At 39.0% G+C, this 16,119-nt stretch overlaps 1 protein-coding gene across 3 annotated transcripts; it reads left to right on the top strand.

Annotated features, from left to right (window-relative positions):
- The first annotated feature begins 394 nt into the window (after positions 1-394).
- On the top strand, positions 395-8,249 carry LOC140943049 (coiled-coil domain-containing protein 85C-A-like). Of its 3 annotated transcripts, none has more exons than XM_073392086.1 (7): positions 395-1,060; positions 1,330-1,439; positions 2,443-2,496; positions 3,159-3,219; positions 4,248-4,300; positions 4,837-5,016; positions 5,862-8,249. In XM_073392086.1, exons 1-7 carry the CDS (start codon positions 529-531, stop codon positions 5,958-5,960), a joined length of 1,089 nt encoding a protein of 362 aa, XP_073248187.1. In that variant the 5' UTR covers positions 395-528; the 3' UTR covers positions 5,961-8,249. The 3 variants fall into 3 exon arrangements, with proteins under 3 accessions (XP_073248187.1, XP_073248186.1, XP_073248188.1); XM_073392085.1 differs by having other exon boundaries at positions 1,327-1,439; XM_073392087.1 differs by lacking the exon at positions 2,443-2,496 and having other exon boundaries at positions 1,327-1,439.
- Positions 8,250-16,119: the final 7,870 nt, after the last annotated feature.

Here is a 16,119-nt window from a genome sequence, read left to right as displayed (position 1 = left end):
CCTTATTTTAAAACTTTTTCTTTTCATTTCTTTTCTAATGTTATTTTGTAACATTAATTTACTAAGCTGTTTTGCAAAATATAAAAGAAGACAGGACGAGGGCTCCAGCCTGCCGAAAATTTATCGATATTGCAAACTGGTCTTAACCGTAGCGTTTACTTGTGTAATTTAGAGCTTTCGATCTTATCAAAATTTTATAAATACATAGTTAGTAGAGGGGAACTAACTATGATAAATACGAGCAAAAATATTTCGTGATGTGATACTTGGGAAAACGCAATGGGGTGAAATGGAGTGAATAATTAGTCCGTGGTCAAATTTATTGCGGTCACTCAACTCTGCATTCTGATTGGTCAACGATAAATGATTTCATTCATCGCTTCGTTGTAGTCTGTTCGCCAGTCGCTGTCGAAAGGATGAACTCTGTCATCGACTGTTTCTTATACCGGATGTGGTTCACTTCTGTGTTTTTTTGGACCTTTTGTTAAGCAGTTGAGCAGCAACGTGCTACTTTAGAAGGGTTAAAACATGAGTGGTTTTGAGAGACAAGGGAATGAAAACTTCGTGTCAAAAGCAGAATATGAAAAAATGGTGGACAAGGTGAAACATTGCGAAGCAGAAAGACTTAAAGTCATGCAGGACCAAGGGAACATGATGAAGGAGTTTAACAAGAGAATGCAAGTTCATTTGGATGAAATCCGCTTGCTTAAAGAAGTAAATCACAAGCTACAAGCAGATCTGCAAGAGCTTCGCGACCTGACTTGTTACTTGGACGACGACCGACAGAAGTGTCGAAAACTCGCGCGAGAATGGCAAAGATTCGGACGGTACACGGCCTCTGTAATGCGTAACGAAGTGGCAAGCTATCAGGAAAAGTTAAAGATTTTAGAAGAAAAGCAAAGTGATCTCTCAAAAGATAATGCAGAATTGAAGGAACTTTGTTTGTACCTCGATCGTCAGCGCGAATCTGTCGCGCTGGAAAATAGAACGTTTTGCAGTAAATGCTCTCAGCGGGTCATGAGCAACCAAAACCTATCTGCAGTCAAACAAAACTCTACAGGTATCGAGCTTGCTGTTTATTTTGATCACCACCAAAAATGAGCACATTCATGGTAGTTTCTATCTTTTCTTTCGTCTTTTTAACACATTGGTTCACCAAAACACTAACTATATGTTCATGAGCTGATTCAATCCTCACATTCGTTATATTCTAACGGGGAATGTAACGATTTTGGAATGCGTCCGTTGTCGTTTATTTTGCCTGATGTGTCATCCGCTTAGAATCTTCGCATCCTTTAATACTCACGTCTCTTTTTCTAATTATAGCAGATCATGGTCAAGACAACGAAAATTCTCTTTCTGAGAGGCTTGAAGCGAAGCTAACCGATATAAGCTCACAAGTGGGCGCAAACAACGAACACACAACTTTACAAACTAAGGTATTTTATTAAGAAGATTACAGTTACGTTGTTTCTAAACAGCTTATGCTAGCCGAGCAAAACGTCCTTACTTATTTGCCATCAATATCTCCCCTATCATTTTCATCCTCTTTTTTAGGATTGAAGCTTGAAATAATTTACGTGAATTTGGACTTCCTTTTTATAATTTACAACCCGCAAACAGTGTGTGAAGTAAACGGACTACAGTTCTTAATGAACCGATACACGTATTCACCAGTGGAAAGGTGTAAAACCCTTGAAGCTATTAACGTGTAAACATTCATCTAAAAATTTGATCTCATCTGATAGTTGAACGTCGTACACGATCCAGCTTCTTGAAGTTCGTGTGCAGATTTCAGGATTTGTTTAATGTTGCAGAACAGCCATTAAACGTCAATTATCTCAACAAAAGACAACTGAAAAGAGTTTTACAGCAATGGAATCCCATTGTTTCGTCTAAGAGAATGGTATTGTTACTAAGTAGGCATCAGGATCAGGGAAGTGGATCGCTTGAACATAATTTAGTTATGTCAAAACAAGTTGCCTCAAATTGGGTTTTTTTTTCAAATCAAAGATCTGAAGACCAATATCAATGAAAACTGTACAAATAAATCACGGTTCATTTATTGCCGTGTTGAATGATGAAAGTATTAAGAACCCTGAAGCAATATACAATACTCTAATATATGACCTATAAACGAAGTCCTCCTAGGGAGAAGGCGGGTATTATGTCCCTAGTCTGAATTTCAAATACTGTTGTTTCCTGTTTTGAGGAGTAGGCCATGTCCCTGTCAGTATTTGACTGGGCATCTTTATGTCGTTTGTCGCTATTATGATTTTGTCTACTCTTATGTTGCTGCTTCAAGGACATGTTGTTTGTCAGAATTTCACCCTGACAGGACCTCATGGATGATAAATACAGCATGTAGTACATATGTAGTATTGCATTGCAGACTTGATTTCTTTGTTTTTTCTTAAGAAAAGTTCTGTTTATAATTCCAAGGCTGATGTTGCTAAAAAGAGAGTTTCTTTTACCTTCCCTGAGGATATTGATACTGTAAGTATTTCTAAGTGTATGGATTATGTCTTGTTGATAAGGCAGTTCCACATGTCAGGCCTTTTGAAGGTTTATGGAATACTACAATATACTTGTCATCAACATCATCATCGTCATTATCTTTTATTCACACTATTCAGGTACATGCACAAAGAAAAAATGAAATACAGTTATACAAGAACATATAGAGAACAAAATAGTAGAGATTATAATAACTGAAGTGTCCAATTTTTAAATCAGCGTGCAAAGCCGAAGTAGCGAGGGCATTTTTCAATTTGGGTTCTTTCAGTTCCATGTATAATCAAAGGGATAATGTTTTGTTTTGTTGGGGGGGGGGGGGAGCATACAAGTATTCCTAGAGACAAGGCCTATTCCAGCTCCCCCTGCTCCCCTGCTCCCTGCTCCCTGCTCCCTTTTATCTATGTCCTCTGCCTGGACCGGAGGTGTTGAGGAAGGTCACCCAGGAGATTCATGTCTTGTCCCCTGGTAAGGGAATTTTACATCCCCTCTGTTTAAGTAGGTGGGATTTTCTCACTACTCTACATTGGAATAGTTGTAGGCTGATAAGGTGACAATGAACCTGTAATAAGATAGAGTGGACTGTTCATTAACTGTATATGATATTTTTAATTACGGGTTCTTCCAATTATTTATCCATGCAGGATAGTACAGACTCTGTGAGAAGTGATACCCCTCCAAGAATAAGAAACAATGGATTGAAAAGTAAGTTGTAAAAGTATGTGCTGTTAGTATAAGCACCTCTTTACCTGTAGTATTGGAAGTTTTTGGTCAGAGAATGTTCCTTAATAAAGTGATTAGCAATAAGGTTCTAATACATTGCACATGACAAATGTACTTACTTACTTACTTACTGCCAGCCAAGGCCTATTGTTAACAAAAACATAAGGCTTGGTCTCACATACAAGTTTCTAGATCTCTTACATTCTGCAGACCATTATCCTGCAGTGTCTTTACGTGTCTAGTTATCAGACTCCCATGAGTAGGCACCCATGTAAATATCAGCTGTTGCGCTGAAGAGTACTGATCATCAGTCGAAACTTGTCCAGAAAAAGCAATTTTTCTATTTTTAATGGTACATGTAGTGGTCAGCTTTTCTATATCAAGCTCGCTATTTTGTAACCTTGTCACTTCAGGATATATATTGTTTATATTGACTTATTATATGGAATAATGTTATTATTTATATATATGAGAATGGTAGATGAATAAGTGAGTGAATTATCATCCTTGCAGTTTAATGATTCTAAACAACCTAAGTGGTTGAAAAGAATCTGAAAAAAAAACAGACATAATTGGTCATCAAACCCTGATATTTTTAAAGATGGGGCACACAATGATGCTCTTTCCAGTATGACCTCAAGCCAGGATGCAAAGAAAATCATTTTTACAGCTTGCCATTCGAGCAAGCTAAAGCTAGCATTTACTAGCCTAGACGTCATTTCAACTAGCCCCAAAAACTTTTTGACTAGCAGAATTGATTTCACAGTTCTTCTGTTATTCGAATTCCTCAAAAGACATCACTTGCCCGTCGGACAAGTTAAAAACAGAATTCACTAGACTGATAGCAAATCCACTAGCCCCGGGCTATCGGACACTACTTTCTTTGTACGCTGCCTCAAGCCAACTGGAGATCAGGCCAATCATTGTGAATTGGTGATTAATACCTAGCTTATACCCTGCTGTTGGAAATCACTGATGAGTCTCTTCTCATTTTGTTATTAAATCTCCAGATGGAAGCCAGACAGGAATCCTCAGAAATGGAATCAGATCAATTCCAAAACAGGTATACGTCTTACACTATTTTTAACAATATGTTACTTTTTGTGTTTACAGTTTCCATAGAAACTGTAACACTTTGCAGTCATTTAGTGTCCGTAATGGCTGTAAGTAAGAAAAGCGATAATCCTAATTAAGATACAATGAATTACTGTATGATTCAGTTTGCAAACAAGGAGAGTCAATGCTAGTCATGCCTTGTCGTTCTATCAATAATTTTTTCTAGTCAAAAGAAATTTTGCAAAAAAGGAGTAATTGTGGTCATTGACATGCTACATATATGTAAAATAAAGGTGAAGGGTAACTTAAGTGAGATAAATAAGTGTCACCTTGTGCGTCAAAAATTTTTCCTACTATGCTTTATTTTCTTCTTTATTTTCTTCTTACTTATATGACATAGCATGTGGATAAAATTATTGCAAGTGCACAACAGACATAAGCAAAAAACTGTAAATATGTTCTCTCTCTAGCTAGAGAGATATTTCTCTTGAGGTATTATACTTGTATTTTGCCTGATAACTTTGTAAATATTATTCTGCACAGGGTGAACTTCCGTTCCCTTCCCCAACTCATATGACTCCAGAGGCTGTTGCACAGGCAATGAGAGTATTAGAAATACACGACAGACTGGAACACCCTGATCAAAATATTGGTGCAAACCCTGAGGATCTAGCAGAAAGACTGGCTGATAATGAAGTAGAAGTTTTGAAAGAAATGTGCAATGTAAGAAGAAATGTAATATATAGATTTAGCCTAAGGCTGAAGGCGAAGCTCCTGTTGGGAAATTTATAATAATATTTACTTTAAACAATAAACTTGTAAACATATTGCAAAGAAGGTACCCAATTGGAGTTAAGCCTGTGATTGGATGAAAACTAGTTAGTTGTCAGCAGATAACTTTAAGAAAACATGCAGCCTCAATAGGTCGACACCTGAGCCTACTATATGGTCATGTGATACTGGTCAGCGGATACCCTGTTTTGACCTTGAGTTGTGAATTGCCCACAACATGGATGTGCAATATCTGGTTGCAGGCTCCCACACTAGCTAGAAAGTGTGATATTTCACACTTCATAGTGCAGAGGAATGGATGGGCAGATGGCCACGTGACTATCAAAATTTCTTGGATGGATAGAGAACCAAATTTTCTCCGCTGTCGCCTGTGGGCTCCGCTATAATGTACATTGTCGTGTGATTCTCAATTACTTTCAATTTCTGACTGTTTTGAATTCAAGGTGTTTGGAAGGCTGTGAATGGTAATTGTCCCTACACATGTAAAAGAGATAGGAATGGCTGTCTTAATGACACGGAAAGCCAACAGTTGTAATTTTTATTTTGAGTGAAGCTTCACTAATATTATGTAAAAATGATAGAATGAAAAACCTGCTGACAGTTGCAGAGCATCGTTGCTACTCAAATCTTTAATCATGCAGTCAGTCTTTTATTGAGGGATCTTATTATACCCCTGCTTCTGTGCAACAACCCTTATTACTGTTGTCAAGACAATATTACTGTCAACTGTATTTTTAAGGTGTAAGGAGTAAATGCTATTTTAAACTATTTTTCAGGTTGTGTGGCGAAAGTTATCCGATGAACCAGAGTCGAGGCAAAATGGAACTCACAGTTCGGACAATGATGGTGATCAGATTCTAGAAGATTTGTTATAACTAAGTATTGTGGCAAATTCAAATATATGTGATCCAGTGATCAGCTGATAAAGAGGTCATCAAATCTCAACTTGATTAGCACCTACAGTATGGTACTGTGTCAGTTAAAAACGTTTATAAATAGTAATTTTATTATGATGATCTATCTCTTCATGTACAAAAAGTAGAAACTTTGAAACAAATTGTATTTATTTGACTGAGACATTTATAATTTCAGAGAAGGGAGTACCCCTAAAACAGAAGAGATTAAGTCATGATTGTTGTTAGTTACATGTACCACATGTGTAGTGTTTTTGTGTAATGAATTCTGACAAAATGCTGAAAGAGAAAACTTAACCAATAGCTTAAGTCAAGAGTGCTTAGCTTTGATAGTGAGGTAATCTCCCCTTCGTGGCATTTGTTTTCTCATAGTTTAACTAATATGTACAATAAATCTTTCTACCTGTAGCTCGTATGAGAAATATAAGGTGAGGGAGAGGTTTGCATGTACAGTACTGTAGACGTCCATTCATAAGCCTCCCCTTCTTAAAAGCTCCTCAGTTATAGGCCCATCTACCTGTAAACAAAACAATAAAACTGATTTGCGTTTTGCATTTAGACGAGCTGGTTTCGTTTTCAAAGACTGATGTTCTTGTCCAGCTTGGTACAGTCAAACCTAGTGTATTTACCAGACCTCTATTAAGCGGTCACTTACCAAAGTCCAGTAAATGGTTTCCATTAATTACTGTAAAACCGACCTATACTATCAAACGGTTGCGGTCACCTTTTGCGAGGTCCCAACGCGGTATTTCTTATTGTCTTCACCTCTGTTAAATGGTCACTTTGACAAGATGTACCATACCTTTGCAGCAGGTGCGTTGGTATAGTCATTTAATTTTTTCCTTTTGGTACAAGTAGAGGAAGACACAGTTTGTGGCCTAAAAGGCGAAGGATAGCAATATTTCGCTCTTCCACCATCTTTATTTTCTTGTCTTTATGAGTAACTCTTAGGTTTGTCAAACCTGTATTAAACGGTCCACCTGTATAGAACCTTTCACGGTTTATTTCAACTTTTGACATGGACCAGTTAGGGAAAATCCTTTGACACTAATTGAAAAATTGCTAAATTTGAAAGTGATACGTCACTCGAACGAAGATACCGTAAAATTCCGAAAATAAGCCCCTCCAAATATAAGCCCCCCAAACTTCTAACGCAAAAAACCCTCTGTTAAATCGCCCCTCCAAATATAAGCCCCCCGGGGGGCTTGTACTTGGAAATTGCCCTCAAATACAAAGTAAAGCAAAGAAAAACGGTAAATTTCCTTTCAAGAATAAGGCTAGCCCAATCAATTTTTAAACGCAACTTTCCCTCCGTACATAAGTCCCTCCGAATATAAGCCCCTCCAAATATAAGCCCCTCAAAAAGGACCTTTGAAAAATATAAGACCCAGGGCTTATTTTCGGAATTTTACGGTATAGCTTAGCAAAGTTGCGAAAATTTACAGACCTTTGTATGTTGGGGGGCAAGTTTGTGCTCCCCGCCATACAAGCGTTTGTAAAATGTCGTTACTTAGGCGCCATATCTTCGTTAGTTTTCAAACTTGGTAGTTTGACTAATTTGAAGGCGCTTTTTCCAGTGATGTTGACAGACTTTCCCTAACTGGTCCATGTCAAAATTTCAAAAAAAAAAAAAAACATGAAAGGGTCTATTTACCCTTTAAGTCCCAATAGTGACCAACATCAATTTTCTCCCAATGATATCCGTACATTGTCAAGAGACTAGATTATGAGAATTAATAAAATGATCAGCTAATAGAAAATGCTTTGATCTTTTGTCAAATTCTCTCAACTCATTCTTTAAGGAAATATATAGAGATCAGTTTGGAGAATTTGCATGTGGATATTGGGGCTTAATGATGACAGTCTTCAAGACTGACCCATCTACAGGTTGGACTGAACGTTCTCATCTTAATACGTGTTCGGAGTTTTTCTTCTTTTCTTTTTCCCTTTTGGCCAAACCGATATCTTACGGTTTAAAAAGAAAAGCAAAGCAAGTAATTAACAAGGATGAAAATAATTTTGTTAGTTTGTCTGTGTGTTGTAAAAATATTTGTACATCACAGTCTTTGTACATTTTATAGAGGTCGGTCTGTCTGGTATTTATTGATTATTTATAATTTTTTCAGGCTTTTTTTAGATTACTTTAAATTCCATGGGAATAGTCTGTAAATAAGCATCTGCAAAAGCAGAGTCAAAACATTAAGTATGGAATAAAAAATAGCGATTGAAAAAATTATCGCATTGATAAGCTGTTGTTGTTAGAGTTGATGTAATTGGTTAAGTTAATTTGTTTCGTTTTTGGGTTTGTTCCCTTTTCAATAAGCGGCTCTTTTACTAGGGACGCGTTAGCCGTTTTGATTCGCTTGCTTTGGTTTAAGCATTTATGTAGACTGCGAGCAGTCTCTCTTTTTAACTCGTGGGTACGCGCGAGCGTACCACGAGTTATTGCGGGGACTGAGATATGCAAATGAGTCACTCACTCACTCGTAGCAGACGCACTTCGTAATTAAATCGGGTCCGAACTCGAGAGCGCGAAGATCTATCGTTTCCAAAGAAGCACGCGCTCGCCGAAGTTCGGTAGCATGAAATTTCTCGCTGCGAGCGTGCATCGTGCGCTACAGCACGGTTAGGATAGAGGTCTTACCAAATTTAAGACAGGCAGGAATCTTTCAAATTAGTACTATTCAAAAGCCTTTGACCCGTCCAGGCGTTAAACTTGACAAGAAGATGAGCATTTGCTCTTCGATTCCTTCAACTTCGACGCTGGCTTGATCTCCACCCTTGTAGTACTGTAGTAGGTTATGTGTATGAATGAATTTATGGCGGTCAGTATAAAACACGGACTGCGGACTACGGACTGCGGACTGGGTATAAAATACGGACTGGTGAAATGTATGGTAAATAAAGGCACTTCTTCTTTTTCTTCGTAAGGACTTCCCAAGATCACGGGGGGAAATGGATGTGAGTTTGAGCATCACCTTTTTAAAATAACAGCGGAAATCGAGATAAGAAAACATAAGCTAATGTTTTGCGTCAAACTTCGCGGAGGAGTTGTGTCGGCTTTGTATCGCATATGTTCTTTCATTGCCATGAAATGTGTTTACATTTTTTTTTTTTACTGTCAGTAGCCTGGTTTCAATAAGCCTTAATTTCATCCCATTGCTTCGAGTCGTTTTTATGGCTCGATCGTTTGCCTCGGTCGTTTGCCGGCCGAAGTTCCATGGAAACGGCATTAAATTTGAGACTTTTCGCCAAATCATTTGACCATCCTCAGTGGTGTAGTGGCTATGTGAGGACGGGTGAAACCGAAGGTACTGGGTTCAAATCCTGCTAAGAACTTTCTTCCCTTTTTTTTTCTTTTTTGTTTTGTCTTGTTTGCTTATTTGTTTTGCTGTTTTTTTTTGTTTTGTTTTTAAATATATACTTAAATAACTGTTACTAAAGTGCAATAAACAGTAAGAAAAGTATTGTGTTTCCAGAACAAGGATAGTATATTTATAATATGAATTTCTATCATTTCCTAAAACTCACTGTGGGAAAACCAGAGGTGATAACTAATTGATTATTTTCTAAACAACGTACCCACGAGTTGACGAAAGTCTTTCTTTGATTTCTTCCGTCGAGCGAAATGCGCGAGACACGCAAATGACCACGCGCGTGACTGAAGGCGCGAGAAGGGAGACGGAACATAGAATTCCGAAGCCACTTCGTCACTGAACACTTCTCTTTTGTAATCCCCGTCACTCTAGACGAGTTGGGTATAAATGCGTCACAGTTTTTATACCATTGGGATAACGGTGAATCCCATTTTTGCACTAGACGTTAAATGCGTCTGTTAAGAAAAAACATAAATAAGCGCTCAAACTAATAAAGAAGTTAGAATGAAACTCGAAGTAGATTAAAACGGATTGCATTGTTTATTGGAGCTTTAGAAAACTCGTTAGGCCCTTAGAGCAGTTTTTCAAAGTTGTTTTTGTTATTGTAACGTATACCGGAGAAACAAACGTGCGGGTGCGTGGTACGCGTCGCGTGATACCTAGCCTGAGAAAACAGCAGACATTTCGAGACACCACCACTGGTTTCCCGCTATAATGACGTCAGAGAAACGAGCGCAGACATTCCATTCTGAAGAAGCTTCACTAGTCAGCTACCCAGTTCTGGGTAGTGCTTTTGATTGGCTGAAGCAGATTTCCCACGCGGCACGACCAATCATCTGAGAAACGAGCGCAGACGTCATTTCGCGGGGAAACCAGTCATGGCGTCGCGAAATGTCGGCTGTTTTCTTAGGCTACGTGATACCTAGACATGTCTTGGCTAAAGGCAGTGCTAATTCACGTGATATAACTTCCTGGTTCTAACACATGCACGTGCAGAGTTTTGATTTGATACAAAACCTTATGCTTTACTTTCTTGTGTTTTCTTTTTTAAGATCTCATTGCCGGCGTCATTGTGCTTAGTCACGACGAAATCGCTGTAATGATCCCCTACGCCAGCCATCCCTTGTGTCGCCACGGAACGATCCTCCAGTCACGCCACGTAACGTTTCTCCGCACGTGACAACATCAGTAAAGAATGGCTACGCAGAAGTACTAGCGGCGACTATAAATCTATTCATTTCAAGAGTATCGTATTTTTATCAATTTCCTTTGCGTAAGCAGTAGTTTCCCGGACTTTTTCCAAAAATTACAATAAAAACAAGCGTTTGAGTGTGGTGTTTGGGTTTAAATGTCTTGTGGCTCAATTTCTCGAAAATAATAAGCTTACACAGAACATCTCTTTAAAATGCACCCACACAAAAAACTCAGTGTTATGATTGCAGGAAGTCATGCCTTTCCATTAAAAAGGTCGAAATCCATGTGGATTTCGACTTTTTTACTGCACCACAAGGGAAATGAGAAAAACTGAATCGATACAAGCGAAACCAGCTGTAGGAATATCATGTCAATGATTTAATACACGAACCGAACGTTTGGGAGAAAAGGGAAAAATTAAAATATTGGCTCAGTAACGGTTATATGTTTAAGAATAAGGTAAATTATGCGGGTCGGAAAGACTGGACGAGTCAAATAACGTCATACAAAACACCAAACTGAATCGGATAGGGTAAATTATGAAATGGCATTTGGTGTGGAAAAATGCGATAAGTCGCCCCAGTCTTGGATTCTGGATTCCAGGTCATGGATTCAGGATTCTTTGTCAAAGGGAACTTGGGTTCCGGATCCCAATTTTTAGTGGGATTCCGGATTCTTTAAGCTGTCTTCCGGCCAAAGCGAAAGATTGCGGATGCCACAAGCAAATTCCCGCATTCCAGAATCTGGATCACTTCCCTTACAGTCCTTACATGGGGCAACGCAAGTTATGTGTGAGTTATATAGGTCTTGTGTAAACAGTACTCTTCAAAAACTGTTACGTACAGTCTAATATACTGTAATGCTCACTACACGGTTCGTGCAGTTATACTACTACATGAGAAATTTCTGCAATTTGATTGGCTTAGAGCAGCGGCAGCTTAATTTGAAATACCTGCATGTGGAAATCACAAAAACTTTGCGGTCAGTAGTTTCTAAAAAAGAATAGGATGATTTGTACGTGATATTTGGCATAAATACTGATTGTGCGTGGGTAGGCAATTGCGGGACATTGATCAGAATCAACTTTTGTAAAGAGAAGGACAAGTAGCAGAACATAGCGGGAAAGGACCAATTAATCAAGAAATTGCGAGTAATTCCCAAGACTTAATTGTTTTACATTGCTTCGCATTGCTGACATAAAATTTGATTAACGTTTTTACTTATGGCACAAGAACGTTCGAGATGGTCAACTCTTTCAAGAAAAAAATTGGCGTTGTTGTCACTAATTTCAAGTGCTGCAGCAATTTCACTTTTGGTTGCTTCCACTAGAATGGCTTGCAATACAAACGAGAAAGAACTTGATTGCGGAAAAACATCAAAAGCCGTCATTATTTTTGTACATGTAGGAAGGTGTTTTGGAGTTTTCTGTATCATGATTTTCTTAGTAAGTGGGTCTGCATTAACACTTATTACATGCAACAAAAAAATTGGAGAAAGGAACTCAAGAGAAGCTGCTGCCTCTGATATTCCCACTGAAGACCTGGATAACTCAGCAGCTCCCGTACTTCCCTATTTTCCGCCGTTTGCCGATGCTTCATCGACACAATTGCCTGATTACTTCACTGCAGTTCAAAACACACTTGAAGTTTCATCGCAACCGAATGAGGAATTGTGGACGGAGGATATTGATGGCTCTGATGATGAAAATGAAAAGCCTCCATGTTATGAGCAAGCTCTTACCATGTCGGGATTGTCTGCTAGTGAGGCTGACTTAGAGAATCAGGCAGGATAAACAGGACCATAGTGAAAATTCTGACAGGACTACACTGGGGTAAGCCTCCCCGCTTGTTGCAATTAACGAAATCAAACTACAACAATTTTAATTGATCTTTAATGTTGGCTGATTGAACCAACATGGCCCCAGCATGGGTGTCAGTAAAACGCGGAGTCAGGGCCGGGTCGCGTCTGTCTTCTTTTAAAAGAATGCTGTTTAAGGGTTACGGTTTAGGGTTAGGGTTAGTGTCAACCCTAACCCTTACAGTAACCCTGTAGAGTGTTTTCACATGACGTCATGGCGGCCATAATCTAATGAGCGACCCAATGAACAGGGTCGTAACATGGTATATCCGGGACCCATTGATCCCTATTTTCTTGCCGTTATTTTGATCCCTGAGCCCCATTTTCCCTAAAATTTTGATCCCTGAGCCCTGATAAAAAAATTGATCCCATCCATGTTTTTACACAAAATCTTAACTTAGACAACTTTGTTTATCTCCAAATATAGAATATAGAACATGTTCAAATGGGCTGAAGCGAAAAACATTAACTTTAATTTTTAGTGCAAGTTGTAGGTTCTATCAGAGCTTTAAAGATCAATATGAGTCAACCTCTTTTTGTGCATTATTCTATTGAAAACACTTCAAATGTAATGTTTGGCGATACTAGACAAATGATAAAACCCGATTTTCTTGAACGGGAGCGTTAAACTTGATTTTTTCAGACGTTCATCAAGAGTATCTATAGGTTTATTTTCAGTGTTGCTCATACGAGCAAGGCCACCCGGAGTTTTATAAGCCAATCACAAGAAAGCATTGGATTCAAAATTTGAATAAATACATTTTTAGTCAAACCGCAAACACAGCTAGCGCTGGTTGATCCCCGGTTGAATTAATGTCACTGTAAGGTACTTCTGAACTAAGGTCTTCCTCTAGCTTTCCAATTCCTGTCCCGTGCGAACATCTGCTTGCCCGATCTGTGTGGGTCACAGATGTTTTATTTCCAAAGAGACTCTGGCAACCAAAAATTTCACCTCGGCCGTGTTACTGGTCTACAATATTGATGTTAATAAAGTGTAATCGTTTGTCTCATGATTCAGTCACTTAATGTTGTAGATCGCGACGTTTCAACTGCGTACTTCAAGTGTTCATTAGAAAAAGCAACATTTAAAGACCTTGCCTTGCTAGTCTTCGTCGACAGGACACACGTGAACTTATATGACTCCAAGCTCTGGTTCTGGTTGGTTGATTATTAGCCGCTGAGATTGGTGCATTTCTTACTCCGTTGTTTGTATGAGCTTTTGCCTCTCTGGTCCGCTGTCGTACGGATCTCTTATTGCTGTGTTTCTTGATTAAGGGCAACCAAGCTTCTGGACTTTCTACTCTGCTATCCCTGTTGATGTTGTTAGAGTGTACTCTTATGTGAATTTCCTCTTTCACTCTGTGTGTTACAATGAGGATGACGATCAATTACCAATGGCAAAATACCTTCTTTACATGAAGTAGAAAAATTAAATGATGTAAGCCACAGGCTCGACAGTTTAACAGCTTTTCTGTGTCCAGCCCATTAATGGCTTTTCCTGGCTTAATAACCATGGTAGATTGTCAGAGGACATATCTGGTTGTAGGTCTTCCAGACTTACTCTTCCAGCTTCAAATCTAATTGGCTCTGAAACGTCGTCCGCCTGAGCTTGCTCCCATTCTTCTTCGTCACCACCTGACGCAGGTGAATCATCTGATTCAAGTGACCCATGGAGCAATGCAACTATGCGTTGCTGTTCAAGGCAGCTCAAACAGAAGTTGTTTCCATCTTTTCTTATTTGAAATTTCCCAATGATATACACTCAGGTGAATTTCCATCGTCACGGTGCCCAGTCTGGTATACAAGGAGATCTTCCTCTGACTGTTCCAGCCATCTCAAACCCATGTGATCTTCCAGGAATGCGTCACCGTTATGGTGGAGATCGTGCAAAAGAACTGCAAGGAAGAAAGGAATGATATACCTCTTGTAATTGTACTTGAGAGCAACTACGTCGCCTTTTGAATAGATAATCTCATATTCTTCGGCTGCGTCTTGAACTGTAGTTTGTCCTTCACTCCCTTAAACCTCTTTCAGCAGATCGACTTCTCCATGCGCCGACATATTCCCTCTAAACATACTCAGAGCAAGTTGAAGTGTACCAGCTCTTTCTTTGGTCTTCCCTCTCGTTCGTTGCTGTCGTACACCCCGTCCGAATTCTTTCGCAAAGCTCTGCAATGCCTTCCTTTATCGCTCCTTTCCCTCCGCCCTCGTTTCCTCGTCCATATCCTCCTTGAGGTTTACTCTTTTCGTGCGACTTTTGAAGCTATTCCGGCGCCTTTAGACCCACCTTTCTCTGTGTGTAATGGCTTTGAGGACCGGTATAAAAGATAAACGAGGATTGGTAGAGCCCCTGTTTTGCCTTCTAAAAGGCAGCTGGGCCGCCGCGATGCGTAGTCGTTCAGAGCGGGTGTTCTCACTCCACTAAAGAATTCAGACTCCAAATCTAAGGTGGTGATACCTTTCGGGGCCAACCATTACATAAGCTGAGGCCGAATAGCCCAAAGGGCCGAAAAAATTCTCGTAGATCAATATTGTCACTAAAGTCTGTAAATTTTGGGCTAAATAGCCATTGCAGGAATGAGGTCTGAAAAAATCTTGCACGAAAAAAAAAAAAAAAACCATCCCCGGCTCAAAAATCAAATAGTGGGCCCCTTACTGGTGGCCCTTTCATGCTGAGTGCTATAATATATTAAATTCCTGCAGACTCTGCTACTTTTACCTAGTTTGCAACATTCCTTTCACCAATTTAACCGTTTATTTTATAAAAAAAAAAAACTAAAGAAAATAAACCATTAAGGCTGTGTTACTTATAATTCACCGAGGTAAGTCTTTGGTGTTCCACTTATTTTCACTAATTCTACAATGTTATTTCAGATTATAGCTGATTATTTATCCTAAAAGCATTTATCAGTTATACAGTAAAAGAATGTGTCCTTTACTTTCCCGGCCCAATACTAGTACTAATAGGTGAACCGATCTCGGTTTCTCATCAGAGTTCGAGATAACCCTAAAACTCCATGCAATTAGAGCAGATTTATTAAATTGCGAGAAAGCATTTATTTTGCAACAAAGCGCGCAAATTCATTGTACTTGTATTCTACTTTTGACGTCCATTCTAATTATTTAAGTACTTTTAAGGGTTAAGTTAGTGGTCCAAGAAAACTAGCCTCGCGATTTATAGTCGCCTTGTGACTTGCTTGAGGCGATGAGACAATCGGGACCTATACAGTGAATTCCGCTTTCAGTGAATCGGTTTGTCTATTGTCCTGTATGGTTATGTTTGATCGGCCGAAAAGCTCTATGCTTGGACCCTTGCCAGGAGTAAATCAGTCAAGGAAGTACTTACATACCTTTCTCTATCACAGGATTTCTTTTTGTCCTTTTTCTTCTTCCCCATTTCTCGCAAAAAAAAAGCTAAAAAAGATATGACTGTATAAATCGCTTTCTCTGCCTTCTGGCGTTGACAGCGCGTTGAGGAATTGCATTACAAAGCGAGAAAAATGACGTGAGATTCATATTACAGTGCCCTCAACAATTAAATAAATTAAGAATATGATACCATGTTTTCGTCAAACAACCAGGGCTACGTATAACAAGAACTGCTGCCAGCCGGAAGCAAGAATAGGTAATGTACCTCGGCCAGGAAAGTCTATGGACACAAACCGTATTATGCGGAAAAATATGGTGATATT

This window comes from Porites lutea, chromosome 7 (genome assembly GCF_958299795.1).
Source record: "Porites lutea chromosome 7, jaPorLute2.1, whole genome shotgun sequence".
Classification (NCBI taxonomy): domain Eukaryota; kingdom Metazoa; phylum Cnidaria; class Anthozoa; order Scleractinia; family Poritidae; genus Porites; species Porites lutea.
This window is presented reverse-complemented; position numbering and strand designations above follow the sequence as displayed.